The 22,279-nt window shown below is 37.4% G+C and overlaps 1 protein-coding gene and 1 pseudogene across 6 annotated transcripts in view; both read right to left on the bottom strand.

The window, feature by feature from the left end:
- MAP3K1 (mitogen-activated protein kinase kinase kinase 1) overlaps positions 1–22,279 on the bottom strand; it is a 77,526-nt gene that overhangs the window by 18,462 nt on the left and 36,785 nt on the right. For 5 of the 6 annotated variants that reach the window (XM_081517924.1, XM_081517919.1, XM_081517920.1 and 2 more), the window contains 9 exons: positions 14,320–14,470; positions 13,492–13,692; positions 10,094–10,294; positions 9,211–9,327; positions 8,684–8,832; positions 3,728–3,849; positions 3,048–3,129; positions 2,750–2,933; positions 468–746 (listed from right to left, as the gene is read on the bottom strand). In XM_081517924.1, coding sequence (XP_081374050.1) covers positions 468–746; positions 2,750–2,933; positions 3,048–3,129; positions 3,728–3,849; positions 8,684–8,832; positions 9,211–9,327; positions 10,094–10,294; positions 13,492–13,692; positions 14,320–14,463 — 1,479 coding nt within the window. In that variant the 5' untranslated portion in view covers positions 14,464–14,470. Of the gene's footprint in view, positions 1–467; positions 747–2,749; positions 2,934–3,047; positions 3,130–3,727; positions 3,850–8,683; positions 8,833–9,210; positions 9,328–10,093; positions 10,295–13,491; positions 13,693–14,319; positions 14,471–19,421; positions 19,517–22,279 lie in introns of all 6 variants that reach the window. The other variant, XM_081517922.1, reaches the window with a different exon arrangement.
- LOC145516582 (small ribosomal subunit protein uS8 pseudogene) lies at positions 4,325–4,765 on the bottom strand (annotated as a pseudogene).

Raw genomic sequence — 22,279 nt, 5'->3', positions numbered from 1 at the left:
AACTGTTCAACTTCAGCTTCTTCGGCGTTAACTGGTTGGGGCACTTGAATTACCGTGATATTGAATGGTTTGCCTTGGAAATGAACAGAGATCATTTTGTCGTTTTTGAGATTGCATCCAAGTACTGAATTTCGGATTCTTTTGTTGAGTATGATGGCTACTCCATTTCTTCTAAGGGAATCCTGCCCACAGTAGTAGATATAATGGTCATCTGAGTTAAATTCACCCATTCCAGTCCATCTTAGTTCACTGATTCCTAGAATGTTGATGTTCACTCTTGCCATCTGCTGTTTGACATCTTCCAATTTGCCTTGATTCATGGACCTAACATTCCAGGTTCCAAATTATGTAGTTTTACTGAGTCTTAAAAATGATATCTGCAAGCTGTCAAGAAGAAAAAAAAAGAAAACAAACCAACAACCCAAAGCAAACCCATAAAGGTACAGTTAGAGAATAAAGCTACTTACTAAAGCAGCAACGTACACTTTGTAGACAGGGTCAGCACAGACCATTGACAAAACGTTGCAGCATGCCTCCACCACATCTCCTGAGATACTGGTCTGGGAAGACCCACTGGAGGCTCCAGCACTTGGACTGCTTCCGCTACTGCTCCCAGAATTTCCAGTGCTCTCCCCATTTGCCAATAGCAGAGCCCCACTAACGTCGTGGGAAAGACGTCTGAGAGCCATCTCTCTTACATTCCAGTTTCTAGAAAATAAGCAGCCAACGAGTTCCATTCCAAATACCTATAGTCAGACAAAATGAATTCAATGTGAAGAAAAACTAAAGTGTTTTGAATTAAGTATGATTTTTGATTACTAAAGGAAAATTGGACATTTCTTAAATCTTCACCATACTATAAAATTTTCAAATGTGTCCATAAGAACATACTCAAATTTAACTGGTAATTATCAAAAGTCCTTAACATTTATTTATTAGCTCAAGTAAAACGAACAGTGAACACCATTAAGTAATCAGATAGATAGATATATATTTCTGTCCTTCTGTACTTAACACAAAACAAACTAAACATATCTGTGAAGAACCCCAAATCTGTACTTGTATTAACACAGTTTGCAGAGAAAAAAACTGAAGCAAGATTTTAAAAGACCAATCAAGAAAGGTACTGGAGCAAGGTGTTCAAGAAGTAACAGAATTTCTCTTACTTGGTTAATTAGAAAAAAATATAATGAATAGAGTAGAAAAAAATCAAAAGACTAAAAACAACTATGTTCAAATCAGCAAAGGATAATGAAAAATATGTATAATAATTAAAGTGTATGTCATTATAGTAATCATTACCACTTCTGCAAAGCCAGAGAGTCCCTAAAGAAAGGGTGCAAATTCTTGACATTATGGACCAGTAAGCTAAAAGTAATCTTAATATCTAAGATAACATCATATGAAAAATTTCTAACTATTAGAGACTGAATAAACATGATTTGGGGGGAAACAAATTATGACAGTTTTTGTGTGTTCTGTTTTAGAGTGATAGTAAAGGAGACTAAGTCAATTAGAATCTAGTGAATTTATTGTATGCCTAGCACTGTTAAATGGGGCTTCTCTGGTGTCTCAGATGGTAAAGAATCTGCCTGCAATGTGGGAGACCTGGGTTCGATCCCTGGGTTGGGAAGACTCCCTGGAGGAGGGCATGGCAACCCACTCCAGTATTCTTGCCTGGAGAATCCCCATGGATGGAGGAGCCTGGAGGACTGCAGTCCCTGGGGTTGCAAAGAGTTGGACACGACTGAAGAGACTTAGCAGCAGCAGCAGCAGCTTACAAATTTAATAGAATTTACCAGATTATCAAAAACATTTTATTTCACTATAATCTACTGGAGATATTGTCTGGTTTTGGATTATACATTTTAAAAAATAACAGACTAAGCAGATAACAACAATAGAAATAGACTAATAGATAACAACAAAGAAAACCATTGGAATCCAACCAACCAACCGAAATTCTGGCTTACTAAGGATGAGAAAGCATTTAAGCAGAAGAGAAGGTAAAGGAATGGAAACTACTCTTACAAATAAAAATGACTAATATATAAGGTAAATGCCACATATTTTTTCTTATTCATCCATTCAGCAAGTATTAAGTACCTGACATATGCCATGAGAATACAAATTGGAGAAACTGAGTTTAAATGGCAACAAGTAAGAAAAATAACAAATTCTTGGGAGGAGTGGGATTAAACACTGGAACACGTTCGTATTAAATGGTTCTAGTGTCTATCCTTGAGTAAGGATATTCACTTTTATGTCTCTTAGTTTAGAAAGATGTTTCTAAAGGTGGGAGGTGAGACTGCAAAGAATTTTTAAAGTTTCAGCTCTGTTGTAAGTGGCATAGTATTAATGTGCATGTGTGCGTGCATGCTCAGTTGCTCACTCCTGTCCAACTCTTTGTGACCCCATAGACTGTAGCCCGTCAGGCTCCTCTGTCCATGGGATTTCCCCAGGCAAGAGAGAATACTGGAGTGGGTTGCCACCTTCTTCTCCAAGGGATCTTCCCCATCCAGGAACTGAAGCCACATCTCCCACACTGGCAGGCGAATTCCTTACCAATGAGCCACCTGGGAAGCCCCAGCATAGTATTAACACCAAAGGTCATGTTAAAATTTTCAGTGGAATACAAGTCATGATGGAGGCAAGCAAAAGTACTTTCTTAAATTATAAACTGAGGAAACAACTACATTAACTAGCCTTAAATGGTTCTTTGAGAAATGGAAGAACAAGAACTACTTGCCTGAATCCAAGGCTCAGCTAAATCTTTGTAAGAAGGAGGGATCTGCTGAGTCCCGTAATGAGTAAGGTTAAGATTGCTCTCCTGATTCCTCCGCTGGGATCCAGCCAAGGGATGCTGCTGGGTGGTCTGCTGCTGTGTAGCTCGCAGGGGAGAAGGGGAATCCACAGGGCTGGACAACTCGTGGCTGAATGAAAAGTGAACAGAGATTGCTAAGAAGAATTAATAGATTTAAAGGACACTGTGAGAGCATTTTTATTCTTTATTAAGCATACCCAAATCATTAATGCATAATTATTACCTGTAGAAATCGTGGGATCTCCACTTAGACCTACAAAGGGGACATATTAAAGGTTCTCTATTTCTTCTACATTCTTCTGCCCCTGAAAAATTATGGGAAAAAACTTACAAAAATATAAATGTTTAACATTTACTATTTATGTAATAATTATTCATAATGGCTAGTTTAGGGTTTATATATGGAAGGAGCCTCAAAACTTATATAATGTTTACCTAAAAGCAGGAAAACACAGCAGGCTAGATTATTCTGATGCTCGTAATTTTTGCAAATTCTGTTTTATTAGTTTATAAGAAATGTCTTATTTACTGTTTTCCAAAACATTCTGCCCACTTGATAATCTAGTCATGTTATGCAAACCTTGCTTTGATGTTACCCTCTCTGGAATGCCCTGCCCAGGCATTCTTCCATCCCTTTCCCTCCATGTGCACCCACCAGATCAGAACTGTTTCTACTTCTGTGCACACCTTTCATTACCACGGGTCACACTTTATAACATTTCTTTGCTCACACAGCTCATCTCCTAACAGATCTAAACTCTTATTTGTTGAAAAGTTCACACAGGGCCTAAGTATACTTCTTTTCGTCTCTCACTAGTCTCGCCAAAGGCCATGTTAAAATCCTAGATCATACAGTTAGCTTGTAGAGTACCCGTGTTGACTAAGAGAAAAAGCGCCACGTACAAATGGACATGCAGTGGTGGTGCAGCTTGTTCCTGCAGCCATCTTCACACACTGTAAGACTTTCTTCATCAAGCATGCCCAACAAGCAAATAGGACACATCTGTTCCTCTTCATCTTTTATACTATAAAGGAAGGGGACACAAAGGCATTGACTACAAAAGAATGTTAACAGAATTAAAGCCATATGCTAAAAACAATTTTGGCTTCTTCAGACTATGAAAAAATTAGTTAGAAATTCTTGTTTAGGAGCGTCGTGTACATAAACTATTTGAGAAGTATTTCTGCTGTTATTATAATATACAGTAATTTTGAATGTGGTTTAACCTTTCCTTGCTATGAATATAATTCAATAAATGAACTAAATTTCAAGAGATACATGTTTCACCCAAATTTTTTTATTGCACCTTTTGAATAAATGAACTACCATAAGATTTATGTATAAACATACTACATGCCAACACTGTCAAGATTTCAAGTATTGGAAGGACTGCAGAACTCATCTATTCCACATCCTTAAGTATGAAGGCCTATCTCAGACACTTTCAGTGAGTATATAATCTGGTCCAACTTTCCTAGAAAAAAATCTAGAAACAACTGTTTTTTGGTCCTCTGAAGCATTTTATTTGTATGTATTCCATCCCTAGAAAAAGAATCCAAGTATTTTCCCTCCTGTGTGTTTTTGTCTTTCTTCTTCATGGTCCGTGATGCCAGGTGAGGTTGTCAGTACAGTGAAACCAAGCTGACGAGACAGAAGCAGGTTATTCTGCCATTTTTCTAGATCTCCGAGGTGCACATCAAATCTGGGGCTGATCACTCCTCCCTTGTTTAGCCTGCCTGTGAGGTTCACAACAATTTTCCCAGCCCTGTGATCATCGATGATTTCAAATTTGCCAATGTAACCGTGTTTCATTATCACAGTTGGAAACCCGACAATAACTTGGATGATGAGCATGGCCTAGTAAGCATCCAGCATTTGCCTCTCTTTTCAGCATCGTTGATACTCTCGAGAGTATCAGCCAGGACATTCATGCACTCCATTATGGCAACATGGAAAGATGATGGAAAGAGCTGCTGCTGCTGCTGCTGCTGCTAAGTCACTTCAGTCGTGTCCGACTCTGTGCGACCCCATAGACGGCAGCCCACCAGGCTCCGCCGTCCCTGGGATTCTCCAGGCAAGAATACTGGAGTGGATTGCCATTTCCTTCTCCAGATGGAAAGAGCTAGAAACAACTATTTTTAAAGCACACAATCTTTCAACTAGACTTCTAGGAATATATCATAAGGAAATAAAGAGACAAATAATAGAGATAGATGTGTGAGAATGTTCATTATAGTACTACTTAGCATAATGAAAAAAAAAATCAACCAAAGGAACGTCAAAAGGAGGTAAAACAATAAATAAATAAAACACAGTACACCCAGGCACTATGAAGCCTTTGAAAAGGATCAGAGATCCATACATGATAACAAAGAAAAATATTTATAATGTACTATATGATGAAAAAACAGCAGATAACATGACAGAATTCTAACTTGTACAGAATGGTTTCATTTGTGGCAAAACTGTAACTTTATTATGTGTATTTGAATTATCTGATAAATACAATTATATTGTATATACCATTCCTATTATATACAAAGTAAGTATGATATCAGTAAGAAAAATATTAGCAACTCAACAGTAAAACAAGCAAAGAAGATAAAAAGGCAGCTGACTTAAGAAAGACCAATAGCAAATAAACAAAAAGAGAAGTACAAAATATATGTTATATTAATAAAGCTCTTATTTTATCTGTCTTTGGCGGGGGTGGGATAATCTGACTGACAAAAATTAAATAGGTTGATAATGGCAAAGGAAAACAGGCTCTCATATACACTACTGGTGGGAGTGAAAAAACTTAAATTTTTAGAAAAGAATTTGCTAGTATTTCTTAAGATACTAAACGTACATACATATCCATGACCTAAAAGAACCTGTTTTCTAGAATGCTTTCCTTCAGAAATATTTCAAGTAAATAGAAAATTCATTGCATTTAATTAGGAAAAAAAAAAATACTGGTGTTGTAAAGAATCCACCTGCCAATGCAGGGGACACAAGAGACACAGGTTCAATCCTTGGGTTGGGAAGATACCCTGAAGTAGGAAATGGCAACCCACTCCAGTATTCTTGCCTGGGAAATCCCATTAACAGAAGCCTGGCGGGCTACAGTCCATGGGGCCACAAAGAGTCAGACATGAGTGAGCATCTGAGCACAAATGTCCATTAATTATGGCAATAGAAAAATACACTGTGTTATAACCTATAATCTTACATGGCCATAGTAAGAAAGTAGTATATATTTTTGTACTGAGGAAAATGTTCTTGATATATAAAGTGAAAACATTTTTTTAAATTTAAAAAGCAAGCTGCAGATCAAATTGTCATGACTTTATATTTGTTTACAAATAATCAGATGAGAGAAGTAGTGGGGGTAACGCAGCCATGCCCCGTGTTGTCTGTGGCTACTTCGGCTACAGGGCAAAGCCAAACAGCTGTGACAGAGGCCCAGTAACCCTCAAAGCCTTAAGTATTTAAAGTATAAAAATGTTACCTGTAATAATACCACCAGTTAATAACCATTAAAATTTTTACTCATCTATTTAAGCACCTGTAATACCTTTTATATATAAAAATGGGTTCATGCATGACAGATAGTATAATCTGGATTTTATTTCATGCCATTCAATAGTCTTCAAAAGCATAATTTTAATGGGTGCATGAGATATTCATAATATGGGTATATTTTAACCATTCAGTTGCTGGATATTTAAGTTGTTCCAAATTCTTCACCATAGTACTGTGAGAAACAGCCACATATGTAAGTCTTGTGCATTTTCTAGATTAAATTTTTTTTTCTTAAAAAAAAGTAATATATTTACTGGATTAATGACTATAAATGTTTTAAAAACTCGTGTTACTTTTTTCCAGAAAGGCTACACCACTTTACATACAGTAAAGCATATCTTATAAGAACTGAACTGTCTCATTACAAACAACCTATTAATTCTGTAAATTAATCTGATATATATATATAATATATATTTTTAAATAAGCATTGTCTTAGTTATTTGGTTGCCTGAACAATTTTCATATGTTTGTTAGCCCCTTGAAATTCTTCTTTTGTGAAAATTCTTCTCATGTTCTTTGCCCACTTCTGTACTGGATCATAGGTTTCTATTGTTTTGGTGGTACGGTTTTGTTAATTATTTTTTATATATTCAATCTGTCCCGATTCTGTTTTTCATTGTTTCTTATATACCATTTTTTAAATTAATATAAAATGTGATAAGATCTCCAGATAAATGTTCTTTTTCTTGATTTTAGTCTTAAAATATTTACGTTACACATAAAATTTTGTGATTATATGAAACATTAACCTTCTTACCTACACAGTATACTCTTAGTAAGATTACAACTTCTTCAGTTTCCTTCCTTGGATATAATAAATTCAAATAAATAAATTAAAAACAAAAAAAAACCCCGAATTATGGCCAGCCCATATTTAGAAGGTGCTTTTTTCATCTTAAGAGAGAGACTCTTTCTATTGGCTACCTGGTTTTAAGCATTGATTATTTCTTTTCCAAAATAAAAAGCTACAGAAACATCAATCAAAAGGAAAAAGGCTCTAGAATAAGTTTGGGTAAGGAAGCTTGAGAACTAAAGCTAATTTTTTCCATTTATTTAGAAGAAATGAAGGCTAAGAGAAAGAGTTCTGAACCACAAGTCAGGACACTGAGGGTTCAGTTCTGCGTCTGTTCAAATAACCTGTTCTGGTTTTACTTATCACTGAACCATGTGAACTTGGAAATCTCTAATGTCCCAAAAAACTCATAAAACTCTCACTCTAAAATCAATCCATTTAATAAAAAATAAGAAAATTCATACATTTACTTTTTCCATAGATAAAAAAACACTTCTCTCTCAATTCTTTACTTCATCACACTCTTGCCTGATATCCTCACTTTCTATTCCTCAACAATACTTAAAAGATTGATGGAATGAAAATCACAATCACTTAGACCAGTGCTTCTCAGACTGAAGTTCCTGAGAACACATAGGAGGTGCCCTTCTAAAAAAAGGAGTACTCCTTTCTGGAGAAATTTTTAAGAACCTCATTTTTTTCATTAAAACCAATAAAGAAATCTTGGAAAAGAAAGAAAACTGACATGACTTTTTATGATAATACTCTTAATTTTTGCCACACCTGTCATAGTGGTTTACAACTCAGCTCTTTCAGGATTATGAGTTTAGTCTTATCAGCAATTAGGCAAAGGAAAAGTTTGAGAAGCAACACAGATTTTAATTAATAACTATGATTAATGGGTATTGTATCTCTTAATTACAAATGATTAGTCTCTTTGTTCAGAAGAGCCTACTTATGTTCTCACATGTAAAACAGGCTGTAATGAGGATTCCCTGAGGACTATCTATGAGAGAAGCAGTGATATGATGAAATTTAAAAATCCTATATTTGAAAGTAATTTTGGATAACCACTTTGCCTTGTACATAATTTATAAAAGAATTACAGACATTCTTTACACAATGCCTCAAGTTCATTATCTCCCAAAGTGATAAAACCTACCCAATGAGACAGCATAAAAGGTGCTTGGCACAAAGTGATAATTGATGAACAACAGCCACTTTATACCTTATTTTTTCTTATGAAATGAACATTTATTATATTCTGATATTTAAGGTGCCATTTTCAACACTGTAGGCTTCAGGACAAAATATCCAAATATACTTTGATGACTTTTAATATTTTTTACCCATGATTTTAACTTGAAAGCCAAGATTCAATAGTTAAGTCATTTTAGAGCAACTTAACAAGTATATATATATAAATAAATAAATTACCCCTGAAATTAAAGAGTAACACTGGATTAATGCTGTTAATTCCTTAAAAAGTACTAACCTGTTTTCTGAACTAGATGTAGAAGTGCTAGATGATGACAATGTATGAGAATTTGACATGCGTGAAACAAACTTCTGGATGGTGTTACGAGATGGAGCTTTGATCCTTGAGCTACGCCTACTGTGATATTTCTGGAACAAACTCTCAACCTAACATTGAAAAAAGACAGCAACATGACATTTGTGCCATAATGTACATATAATGAGTTCTATAGGTTGAATTATTTGGCTTTTATAATTTTTTCACAAAGCCAATTTAAGAGCTTCAAAAATAAGAATACATATAGTTTACTAAGAACAGTATTTTTATAGCAGGTCAGTGTTTACTTTTTTTCACTCTAGAAGAAAAAAACTAATTAGTCAATAGATTATAAGAGAACTATTTACAAGCATCAAGTAATCCTTACATACATTCACACCTCTGAAATGACCACTGTCTACTTAAATTTAAAGCTTATGGAAAAATTTCAGAAATATCATAAAAATTGGTTGACAATTTTACTCCAAAGCATTGATTTTAAAAATTACCTCAAAATTCTTTAAAGTTTTTCTCCATAACATTGGGTCTGAAGGTTCTAGCTGAAATACCCGGAGCATAACAAATAGCAGATGAATACAAAATGTTCCGCGCCCACAGCTGCAGTTCTAAAGAGTTAACAAAAACAAACCTCTACTTTAATAAATCCGTGTTCCACCAGAACTCCTAGATTGATCCCTTTAAAAATATTTCCAAGTTTATTATACTAAACTTTCTATTACTTTCTCATTATCTTTATATAGTAAGATATATAAGGATATGCAAGAAAAGCCTAAGCTATCTCCATGAATTAATCTCTTATTTTTGGTTTATTAAAAAGACCAGGAGCTTTCCTGGGGGCTCATGGTAAAGAATCAACCTACCAATGCAGAAGACATGGGTTCGATCCTTGGTCCAGGAAGGTCCCATATCCCTCAGAGCAACTGAGCCTGTATTCCACAACTACTGAGCCTGTGCTCTAGAGCCCAGGAGCCACAACTACTGAGCCCACGAGCCACCACTACTGAGGCCCGCACACCCTAGAGCCCAAGCTCTGCAACAAGAGAAACCACCATAGTGAGAAGACGCCCATGCACCACAATTAAGAGAGCAGCCCCTGCTCGCCACAGCTAGTAAAAAGCCCAAGCAGCAACAAAGACCCAGCACAGCCATAAATAAGTTATAAAAAGACCAAATTTGTATTCTGAAGTATATCAAATCATAGTAAAACCATTTATAAACACATTAAATAAAAGTGTTTATAGTTTCCCAAATATAATTTGAAGTCTCTTTAGATTACAGAAGAGAATTACATATAATTTAAATTTAAGAATATCACAGTATATTGAGTTAGTACCAGGTCCTAATAAAATGTAAAATGGTGACAATTCCTACCTGAGGCCCGATAAACACCCGATATTTATTGTCTGGGCTGTCTCCTCCAATCAGGAAGGAGTTGGGTCCTATTTGCTGCAGTAAGTACAGCCTGGCCCGCATCACTTTGTTTACACGGCGGTTTGTTTCCTCAGGGCTGTATGGTGAGAAGCCATCTGGTGAAGGCGCTCTTCGAGGTGGTGTGATTCTCCCACTCTGAAACTTCACAATATTTTAAAAATTAGCTAAATTGCTCCTAAGAAATTTACTCCTCCGTAAGAAAAAAATGACCTAAAAAAGGTCACACCAGACCTTTTTTACATTCACCAAAAAATGCCTCAATATATGATGGGACAAAATATGTTTTGCAAATGCATTTGTCTGACATATTGCTATGAGTAAATGTCTAAAATCTGTCATTCCTATAATAATAAATCCTTGGCCAAGAGAGACAAACATATGGTAATTTTACAAATTGTAAGTATTTGACATTTCGAAAAGTTTTATGTAAACCAAAATAAAAAGCACAGAAAATTTGCTTCCTAAACAGGTAAAATGACTTGCTTCTAGTGATGAAAATTAAGCATCCAATTTCCTGGCTTCCACTTAAGGGATTACTAAACGTGCTTCCTGTGACTGGTCACTTACAAACAGCTCTATGGACTTCTCCGTGGAGGAGTGGAAGTGACTCTTCCCAGGTTAGGACATCTCACTGGAGGCTGATGAAAATGCTCCTGTGCTGAGGGTGACATGTGCCACTTTCACTCCAGTTCACTGACTCCCTGGAACGTGGTCTTTCCATCACTGCCCAGTGGACAGTCTAGTTCTTTTCGATGCCAAACTCAACAGGTAAAAGGTAATAAAAGCTGGTAAGAAAATGAAGCAGTTGGAAGCCTCCGACAGGGCTGGTGGGAATGTAAAATGGTGTACCTGCTTTGTAAAACAATCTCACTTTGTAAAGCTTTGTAAGGCAATCCCACTCCTATGTATATACCCAAGAAAAATGAAGCTATGTCCACACAAAAATATGTACAGAACTGTTTCCAGTAGCATTATGAAGCCAGAAGTGGAAACCAAATGCCCATCAACTAATGAGTGAATAAACAAAATATGTATATCCATACAATAGAATACTATTCTATAATTAAAAATGAATGGAATACCGATACAAGCTATACCATGGATGAACCTTCAAAGCATGATGCTGAGAGCAAAAAACCAGCCACAGAAGACTATACATATTATATGATTACATTTATATAAAAGGTCCAGGCAAATTGTATATAGTCAGGAAGTAGATTAGTGGTTGCCTAAGGCTGGGGAGAGACAGCTAATTAGTCTGGGGTCTCCTGCTGGAGTGAGGAAAATATTTTAAAACTTATTGTAGTGATGGCTACAACTGTGTAAATATACCAAAACTCAATGAACTGTACAATTAAATGGGTGAATTGTACACTATATGAACTATATCTTAATAAAACCATTATTTTTTTAAATAGGCAATTACTAAAAGGTAAAACAAAACCCCAAACAAGTACACATGCAAGTACTATTGGACTTGCTAAGTATTCATACTATGGATATGCTCACTAGATATGCAAAATGATGTATGCATAAAAAATATTTTTGCAAGATTGTTTTTAGTAATGAAAAGAAGGAACATAAATGTCCATTAGTATGTAGTTCAAAGAAGCCATGATTTATCTTTATCTAGATAATAAAATGCTAGGTAGCTGTTAGAATGAGGAAGTCACCTTGTCTAACATATATCCCAAAGAGGGTGTAGGGGGAGGGGAGACACAATTCTTTATTTGTGGCAGACTTTCATTTTGATGACCCCATGGACCACACCTCCCAGTAATTTATACACCCTTCTGTAGTCCCCTGCCACACTGATTCTGGGATTTGGGCATGTAACCAGTTTTGGGCAATAAGGCATTAGTAAACATAATCCAAGTGGTGGCTTGATAAGAGCTTCCATGCTGGGATTTGCTCTCTTGAATCACCTTTCTTTTTGGCTTAAAAGAAATGTTATCGTCTCATAGTTTCAGAGGCTTGATGTCCACAATCAACGATCAAGGTGCTGGCAGGGGTGGTTCGTGCTGAGGGCTGTGAGAATCTATTCCACCTGCTTTCCTAGCTTGAAACACTTGTTGCAGCCCGACTTCCGTGCTATGAGAAAGATGCTAACCGCCCCCAGCTGTTCCAGCTGAAGCACTAGACAGGGGAGTGAAGCAGCATCCTTGGATATTCTGGCGTCTGCAGATGCCACGGGAAGCAGACATGAGCCACTCCTGCTGAGCCCTGCCCTATTTCAGATTTATGAGCTAATAAATGATTGTTCCTATTTTGAGTTTTTTAAAAAATTGCTAATTTAAAGGTGTGTCTACATAAAGCTGATAAATATTGTTGAGAATCTTGGGCTTTACTGTAAAATTTACTTAACATTTACTTTCTGAAGCATTTGTGTGCTTTAACAACCTCAGGTGAGGGGAAACCCAAATCTCCCCCTTCTGGTCACTATACCACAATTATTTTGCCATTACTCATTTGCTCTTCAAGGTTAGAAAGTTTTAACTTGCATTCCTGCCAATGGTAGTTTCTCTGTCTTGGAGGGTCAGGATCTGTCTTTTTTTTTACAAGTCTCTTTGATGTCTGGCTCAATACAGAGACTGAATCAGAGTACTGAATCTCCATACCGAGATTCTCATCCATGCTTCTGCGTTCAGTCTGCTGTGATATGGTATTTTGGTTGAAGTACATGAAGAAAATCTGGCCTCACGTAGATATGTATTTGGGAAATCCTTTTCAAATAATAATGAATATTTGTCTTTGATACTACATCAGAGGAATAGTGGATCTTCTAAAAATTCATACATTTCATGGTGCAATATACAAAAAAAAAAACAAGTGGTAATACTATTGGCCTATTAAAAGTCTAAGTACTGAGAAGCTATCAAGCTGACAGTGGTGGATATGAGTTTTCCAAAACTCTAATTTTTGCTTGAAATCTCAAATTTTACCACTAGTGAAGAAACATATCAGCTGTTTTCCTTGAAGTGAGTCTTACTTAATTCTTTGTAAGGAAAATGCCTGTCAAATACCCAAGTGAAGAATACAGCTTCTACTGTCATAGCTTTAATTAAGGCAAATGCACCAGCAGCTTTACTCAGCAGCTTTACTCACCACTGTAAATATCAGTGCAGTGCAAGAGGCAAATAACATCTCAGTTTTATTACAAAATTAGTTTTGATCTAATGGATCCACAGAAAGCATCTCAGGGCAGGTACCCCGAGCCAAGGGTCTGTGGGCACACTTTGGGAATGTTGCTCTAACAGATGGTTAGCCAATCTTTCCTGTGTTATAAGTAAGTTTTACAACTGTAGAAACTTAACACATATGCTAAAACATTAACTTACGGGCACCGGAGAAACTCTTTTTCTCCTTACTCCTGGAGATTCAGATTTCACTGTGCGGCCGGAGGGGGAGCTGCCAGGGGAAGGACTGCGTCGGCCTTTGGGAGCTGAGGAAGCAGCACTCGTTGGGCCCTCTCCTTGAGACTCGGCTGCCAAGTTATTAATTTCAGATCCATCTCCTTTAATAGGGATTGGTTTTACCACCTAAATTAAAATGCCAGTATTTTATTACTTAAAAAATAAAAAAAGAAGTAAATGTGAATGTAAGATTAAGAACTCAGTTTTTTAAATTATGCAATATTATACAAATACAACAGAAAATATATCAACTTTTCTTTATTAGTTTAAGCAGTAAGTGTAAGGCCATTTTTAACCACATAGATTTCAGTCATTTAGGCTTCATCAATTGAATGTTGATAATATTTACATAATGCATTTAAAAATGTTGTCATACATGAATTTAAAAGATTTAGAATTAAGATCCTTAGATCCTACCTTAGAGATAAAACATCCAAATAAAATTGGAAAAATTGCTTTTCTAAGTACAGTATAAATCGCTAATTAAAGGATTTTAGAGACACTGACATTAGAGGGCAGTGTTGCTTTAAGCATCACCTCTCCCACTCAACCGGAGGGATCAGTTCTTAGAACAGTTTAAGTTGCTTAATGAGCGCAGCGGTAGCTACATTTTGTTCAAGTGTCAGAAAATGTCAAAGCAAATAAAAATGCGCTGCATTTAAAGTGAAGGGGAAAGAAAAGCTTACAAGAGGACCTATTTATGCTTAATTTTCCACTCCTCCTGTGCGTCCTTCCTTCTGGCAGGTAACTCACCACGGGGCCTCGCCTGCTTCTCCGCTCCAGCCACTCGTGCTTCCAGGCGGGCATACAGGTGGCCTTCAGCTTCTCCCTGATCATTCGCTCTTCGGGGCGATCGTCCATCTTGTGCAGTCCCTTGAGAGTTTCTTTATTCTCCATCTCACGACTAACACAGAAGGAAAAGTAAGGAGAATGAGATTTATAGATGAAAAATAATTTTCGAGAACAATGTGGTTTTACTCCATACTTTCAATGGATTTGTAACTAAAAAAGATAACTGCTAAAATCCCCGAATGACTTAAGCAAGATATGAAAATATCATTATGAATCATATTATGTTGTGGAATTTACATTGTAACATGGATAGTGTTAAAATGCTGCCTGGTAACACTAGTTTAATAATGTCTTTAAAAAGAAAGGTTCTATTTAGAAGGTGCGGGCTTACTAGTAATATTAGTCCTTTGTTTCTAGGTAGTTAGTAAAAAGCATCTCAAGACATTAAGCCCTGCATTAACAAATACATTCATGAAGACTGCACTGTTTCTAATTACACCACTTTAACATACTCAAGTATATCAGAGACATATTTAGAAGAGCACTTTACTACTATTTATCCCAGGAATTCCAATAACTTAAGTCAGTATAGGTAAAATCTGGAAAATATGCTCATTTGTGGAAATAAGTTAAACACTTAATAATCTAGGTGAAACCTAACCACATCTTCTAATCCACTAATTGAGATTTTTTTCAAAGTCTCAATAATTAAACTTGTTTTCTCAGAAAATGATACTGTACTTGGGGTACTCCATATATAAATAGTAAAAATTACCTGGTACAAACATTTTGACCTTTACACCATAATGTATTGTGGAGTTATAATAAAATATCCAGGAAGCTGGTAACTTTTGAGAACTAACTCTACAAAGCCGAATAGGTAAAACACCCACTAGTTTCAAAATACACTCATATCCACACATAGATATATGCAACACACCATATATATAGGCATGGATTTTAAAACCTGGTTTTATAAGGAAAGAGTTAAAGCAACTGCATCCTGGGAGAAGCAACAATTTAAAAAATACTAAGTTAACTTCAGTAACTATTTTGGAAATTCTGTAAAGCTACAGATCAGTTTTTTTTTTTTAATTACACTGATAGGAAAAGGAAATATTCAAGGAAATACCAGAGATGATAACTGCAAGCTTACCAAAAAGTCAAATTCAAACTCCTCTAGGAATTTTCCAGCTAATCACTACTATAAAGCAGCAGTATTTGCAAAGCAGCAGTGAACAACAAAAAACTCAACAATAGCAGCAACAAACCACCCCCCCCCCCCCCCGCCAAAACCTACTCAAAACAGGCACTAAAAGGAAATAACAGTTAACTGGTTTTACTTAAGCATCAATACTATGAAGGGAGTGGAAACCAGGGTGTTAAATACCTCTGTGCCTGAAACTGGCCTAGATATTTTTACTAACGCAAAGAATATATAACATTTGAAACTGGCAGAGGGGCATTAAGACACACCACATAGTAAAATATTTCCACTACACAGGCATAAAAACTGTCCCAAAGAAAGAGGCAATATAGGAGGGAGGGAGGGAGGGAAGGAGGACATTGATTTTCTTATTATAAGTACTTGACTGCTCTTCTCGCTCTGAATATATCATAAAGTGTAAATGTCAGAGGTGGGTCAGAGGAAGAGGGAGGGATGTAGGGGAAGGAAGGGAGGGAGGAAAAGGAAGGGGGAGAAAAGGGAAAGGGGAAAAGGGAGGGACAAAAAATGTTTTCTCAAAAATTCATCCTGCTCGGTCGATTCTTACCCAGGGAAACTCAAATTTACAGGCAATCAAATTCATGGGCTGATTGCACACTAAAATTCACTTACAACTCTCCGGTATGAAAAGCAGTTTCCACCCAGTAACAATGTTGCAAGGTATAGCTTAGATTCCCAGGCTAGTACTCAAAACAGAAGTCACATTGTATAACTGTAGTGCATTTTTACACCAGAAGCTCCTGCAACCCTGAAACAGGTGCCATCTTTCCCCTGGTCCTAGATCTCTCCTCCCCAAAGCTGTTTCACGAGTATCTCTTCTCAATTCCGTATTTTCAGTGTCTTTTCTCTAGCACCCACTCAAAACACACAGAGAACTCTCCTTAAACAAATCTTCCTCAATGATGTGGCTTCCTTCAAGTGGGTATGATTTTCCTCTTTCCTTTCCACTTGTTTTAAAATACTATAATCTTTCAAACCAATTTCTTATTCTTATCCTCTATTACTTATATTTAATAATATTAAATATAAATATTTAAACATACTAGTAGCTCAACTTTTGCACACATCTAAGATTATTCCTTTAGAATAAATGCCCTGAAATGGAATTGCTGGGTCCAAATGTACACAAATTAAGACTTCGGTTAATACAAATTATCCTCAAGAACACATACGTCCAGTCACAATACTCAGGTCAGATTGTCACCTTAGCTGTTCTCAACTAGCAGCAGACTCCTGAGGGGGCTTCCTCACTTTTTGAATCTTACTCCAATCTAGGCTTCACAGAGCAGCCAAGGTCACTTCCCCCATTAAAACCCTCTGGTGGCTTCCCCCTGGGCTGAGAGTAAAAATCCAAAATGTTATGGCTTATGAGGCCCTGCATCATCCAGTCTCACCTCAGCTGAAGTCACCCAGACCCCCTCTCCCCCTGCACTGTTTCTTTCACTGACTGGCTCCATCTCTCCTGCTCAGGTTTTTTGCACAAGCTGTTTCTTGTCTCCTTTTTACCTCATTAATTTCTACCCACTCAGTGGCTTTTCTTCAACTCCTTACAGACCCTTTCCAACCTCAATTAGGAATCTCGAGTTCCACTCTTCCACAGCCCTGTACTTTTTCTTTGACGTGTTCATTGCCTTAGGCAAACCTATAAACAGCACTGCCCCCCAAACTGTAAGCTCCATGAAGGCAGAGGACCAGTGTTTCCATCCATGGCTATATACCCAACATCTAACAATGCCTGGCTTACAATAGGTATGAAGACAAATATTAAATGAATGATCATTTGTTAACATCTTTGGCAGCTCTAAGGACCTTCCTAGTTTTAAAATTTAATGATTACTCATGTTACTTAATCTTTTAACAGTTCTGCACTTAATATAAGACTCAGTCTGTAATTGAAATGCTATCCAGTGGAACAATTTTTGTTGTTCCTAAATTATCTACAAATTTAAACCTGTTTTTTCCAATATCTTCGTAAGTAATACTTATATAGTATTAGTTCTAAAATGTGTATTTTTTCACATTAAAAAAAAATTATCCCGCCTAAGGAAGGCAGCTAGGACCCTCTGCGTGTCCTCCCAGAACTCCAGAGCTTCAGGGATTCCAAGCCTTCCATGGGGACACAGGTCCTGGGCCCAGCCACGACCTCCTCCATTAAACTCGTATAAACTTTCCACTCTTGGTTCAACTTTCTCATGCCTGTGCCTCACATTTTAATATCTCTGAAATCTGAATGCCTTTTTTAATCAAACTGCTGTTATAATTGGCAGGGTTTTAAAAACTTCTCCATGGTATACAAAATAATGATACAATTTACAACCAATGTAATCTTAAATTCAGTGAAATATAGAGTAAATTCTATTCCACTTGCCAGAGGAGGGGCAAAAATCATACCTACTCAGCTTCATTTATCTCTGAAACAAAAACCAAATTGGGAAGAAAAACAAGTTTTGCTTACATATTTATTGTTTTGTTGTAATCTTCACAGATCAGACATAAACAGGGTTTTTATTTTTACCAGGTATGTGTGCATGTATATAGGGGTTCCCTGGTGGCTCAGATAGTAAAGAATCTGCCTGCAATGCAGGAGACCCAGGTTCAATTCCTGGATTGGGAAGAGGCCCTGGAGCAGGGAATGGCAACCCACTCCAGTATTCTTGAGATTCATCATCTTATCAATTGATATAGTTATAGCAGGAAAGTTTTTTTTAAACACGAACTAATCTGAACAGATTAACATTGTTACAGATTAAGCTTTATCCTCCTTTCCTATTTATTTAAAAAACATGAGGTTTCTTGCTTTTTTTGAATGAATCTGTAACTGACCTAGAGCTTCAAAAAACCTTTTCCCCTGAGGTTAGGTTTATATAGTTTAGTCTCTTTCTAGACCTACAGAATTTACCTGCTAATATTTAAAAAAACGAGATGCTTCACTTGTCCCTTCTCAATGAAGCCGCTCAGTCCTCCATTTATCTGGTACCAGCCATTGTTGATTAGACGGTCACTCTTGTAGTTTTCCCTTCCCTTGTCTTTTGGGAGATGATTTTTCCTGGTTCTAACACTCTAATACTCACTGGTATCATATACGAGACCCTCTTCCTGGAACCTCTTACATGCCAGCCACTGGCCTCTTCTCATGGCACTAAAACACCCTCTTAAGCACACCAAGATATTTCATGTCTCTCTGCCTTTGCGGATTTACTTCCTGATAGGAATATACCTTCTGAAATCTCATATGCTTTCAGTGAAGAATTTCCTACCACCATTCTACAGCAGTTAGCCATTCCCTCCCAGGATGCTACTAATAGTATTAATTATCATACAGCATAAACTCTAGTATTTAAGTACCTACTTCCCTCACCACACTGGGAGCTCCTCCAGGACGGATTACCACATCTTATTCACTCTTCTATCATCAGTGCCAAATGTCCTGGACAGGCCACAAAAGGCACCTGACATGAAGCCAGAGGGCCTGCCCAGTCATAGCCACCTTCCTTTCCCAGTGGTCTCTGACACCCGGGGTACCATGCTTTATACATCTAAACCCATCTTGCAGTTCACAGTTGGCTGGTGCAGGAATGTGCCCTGATCCAAAGACCCTCTGCAATGGATGGTGCTTACATCTTAACCAGACCTTCTCTCTATGGGAGTTTGAATACAAGATACCTGGAGAGTGTCACTGTGGGAAGAATGGCATCCAAATAGACAAAAACAGCAAACAGTAACTAGGAGCAAGGAGACAGAAATAAGGGAGAAGAGAGAGAGAAATTAGTCAGAAGGAAGATATGGTTAGACACAGTGAAAGGGGAAGAAGCAATAAAAGTAAACATAAGTGTTGTACCTGGCTCCCCTGTCCATGCTGTCAGTCAACTGAAGCTACTTTCGTGTCTCCCCGGGGGGTGAATCACCACGTTCTCCAAAGGCCACATGTACGCGCTGCAGGGGAGAAACTTCATGGGTCCCTCGCTGTGCACTGAAATCACCCCTAACGTGTCTCTCTCCCCTGCAGCCCCAAAGAGCCGATGAAAACACTAACTCAACACAGAAGACACTCGAACAGGCTCAAACCCCAGTTCATCTGACTCTGAAGCCTGTGCTCTTCATTGATCTGGCAGGTCACTGTTAAATCTGATGCTGTTTTTGTAACAAGTCAGCATCATAAGTCCATGCTGACCTGCCTGAGGACTCAAAGAGGTTTAACCAAGTTTTTTTAAATGGTGACTTTCATTGTAAGAATTAAAGGAGCACATTAATTGTATAAATTAGTGGAGTACGTCACTGTAACAGTAATAATGACTACAGTGATATGAAACCTTTCTGGAAATTAATGAGGTTTAACCTCAGTATACATAAAGATTTCCACAACAGTTTAGATTGTGGATAACTTTATTTAAAGAGAATCTCAATTCTCTAGGTGTCTAAGCAATCTCAAAGAACCCTGGAAAATACACTGAATTACTTAGGACAGGCACAATTCAGAGCCACCCAGTTGATGCCCACCTGTGAAGTTCTCTTAGCAGCATGAATTCATACTAAAACCCATAAGCTTCATTACTGAGGAGAGAGAGCAAGGGAGGAACTATCTCCCAAAATAAAACCAGACCATTCTGGGATCCTTAGAATTTAAGTTGCTAGGTAAAAAGCAAGAGGAGACTTTGGTAAGGATAAGGACAGTGTGTTGACGCCCTTACCAGAGCACTGTGCTAACAGCTCCATGCGGGTCACTTCAGTCAATTCTCATGAGAATGGGACTACTATAGTGTTGGCTGCCTCATGGGGCTTGTGGGATCCTAGTTCTTGACCAGGGATCAAACCTGCGCCACCTGCAGTGGAAGCACAGAGTCCTAACCACTGGACCACCAGGAAGTCCCAATGATGAGCCTCTTACTATCCCACTGGCAGATTAAAAAAAACAAAAAACGGGAGGTTATGTTATGTGTCCAAGGTAATAAAGTCTGTATGCAAAAAACACAGGATTTAAATTCAGATGTGAATGACTTCCTGGGCAAAAGGAAACAGTATTTTACAAGTGTTTAAAATTTGGAGACCTAGATCTGAGGCCAAAAAATCGGTATCTTAGTGGTAAAACAACTCTATTTTCCCTTAAGATAATTTCTCCAGATATATGATCAATGGCAACTGCTGGCCTTTTCCCTCTTCTGAGCAAGGAGGACGAAATAAAATCATTGGTAACAGTAATCCTTCAATCTTTGTGTAATGCAACATTTACAACATAATACATAAAAGTGGCTCACCTTATGAAAACTAGTCCCCATAATATTTCATTTCAGGTTGTGCTCAGGAGCATCTGGCTCTGAGAACAGGTAACTTTCTTTTTCTCTCAGTACAGAGTAAATATGCTCACTTTAGTGCAATAAAGGACTGTTGATTTCTTGATATGGGCATGTCCACGGTATAATCAGTCTTATAATACATTGAATTTCTACCAGAAATATTTATCAGGGGACAAAAACTATCTGTAGTATTATCTGCAAACCTTCCCATTTAGTCCTTTGAAGGATACAGGCACAGAATTTCATCCTCAAAAAGCTCATGTTCTGGTTAACTCATCAAGGGTGAAATAATATGGGGGTTAAATAACAAAGACAACAAATAGCTAATTATCAACAATGATTATAATACAAGCAGTTTAATACCACCTTAGTTATTTTGATTGATTCACACTTAAGAATTATTCTGAATTGTCTTATACATACTAAAAATCAATCTATCTGATATCAAGGATTTGTTTCTAATAAAATATTACCCCATTTGAGTTTTAAGATTATAATTATTCTCCACTAAAAATTACAGGATTTTGAAAAGTGGGCTTCCCTGGTGGCTCAGATGGTAAAGAATCTGCCTGCAATGCGGGAGACCTGGGTTCAATCCCTGCGTCGAGAAGATCCCCTGGAGGATGGCCTGGCAACCCACTGCAGTATTCTTGTCTGGAAAACTGCCATGGACAAAGGAGCCTGGCGGGTTACAATCCAGGGGGTCGCAAAGAGTCAGACACGGCTGAGCAACTAAGCACAGCACGGTATAAGTATGTATGAAATTAACCAAAATTAAACCAAAAAATTAGTGGATAATCACACTGCAAATACTCACTCTCTAGGTGACCTATGCCAACCTAGACATGGAAAGTGCCAGTTCTTCAAGGGCAGGTCCTTTCCCCAGGCCACACCTTGCTGCCACAAACAAAGCACCCAGAGGAATTGACGCCACGGGCTTGATAATCAATCAATGATCTGGAGTTAGCATAGCTGGTTATCACTCCTAATCAAGAAAGATCTGGGAAATAACACTGCAGATGTATCCAGCACATGTAATAGACACATACAGCCTGTTTAACCCATAACATCTACCACAAATGAGTGCCTCTGGGGTATATAAACAATTTCAAAGAGAACAGGAAGAATATTCAAAAGGTTTCCTACTTCTAAATTAGTAATTCATAAAAGACTGATTTAACAATCACTGCATAAATATAGTAACAGGGAATTTACAAAACGAAGAGCTACTAGGCAATATTAAACCATTTTTAAAGGTGGCAACTCGAAGGAAACTTTTTTTGACAAAGTTTATGGAGTAAACTGGGTTTCCCTGGTGGCCCAGATGGAAAAGAATCTGCCTGCAATATGGGAGACCTAGGTTCGATCCCTGGGTTGGGAAGATTCCCTGGAGAAGGGAATAGGA

Source organism: Giraffa tippelskirchi, chromosome 8, assembly GCF_054371585.1.
Source record: "Giraffa tippelskirchi isolate mGirTip1 chromosome 8, T2T-mGirTip1v1.2.pri, whole genome shotgun sequence".
Taxonomy (NCBI): domain Eukaryota; kingdom Metazoa; phylum Chordata; class Mammalia; order Artiodactyla; family Giraffidae; genus Giraffa; species Giraffa tippelskirchi.
This window is presented reverse-complemented; position numbering and strand designations above follow the sequence as displayed.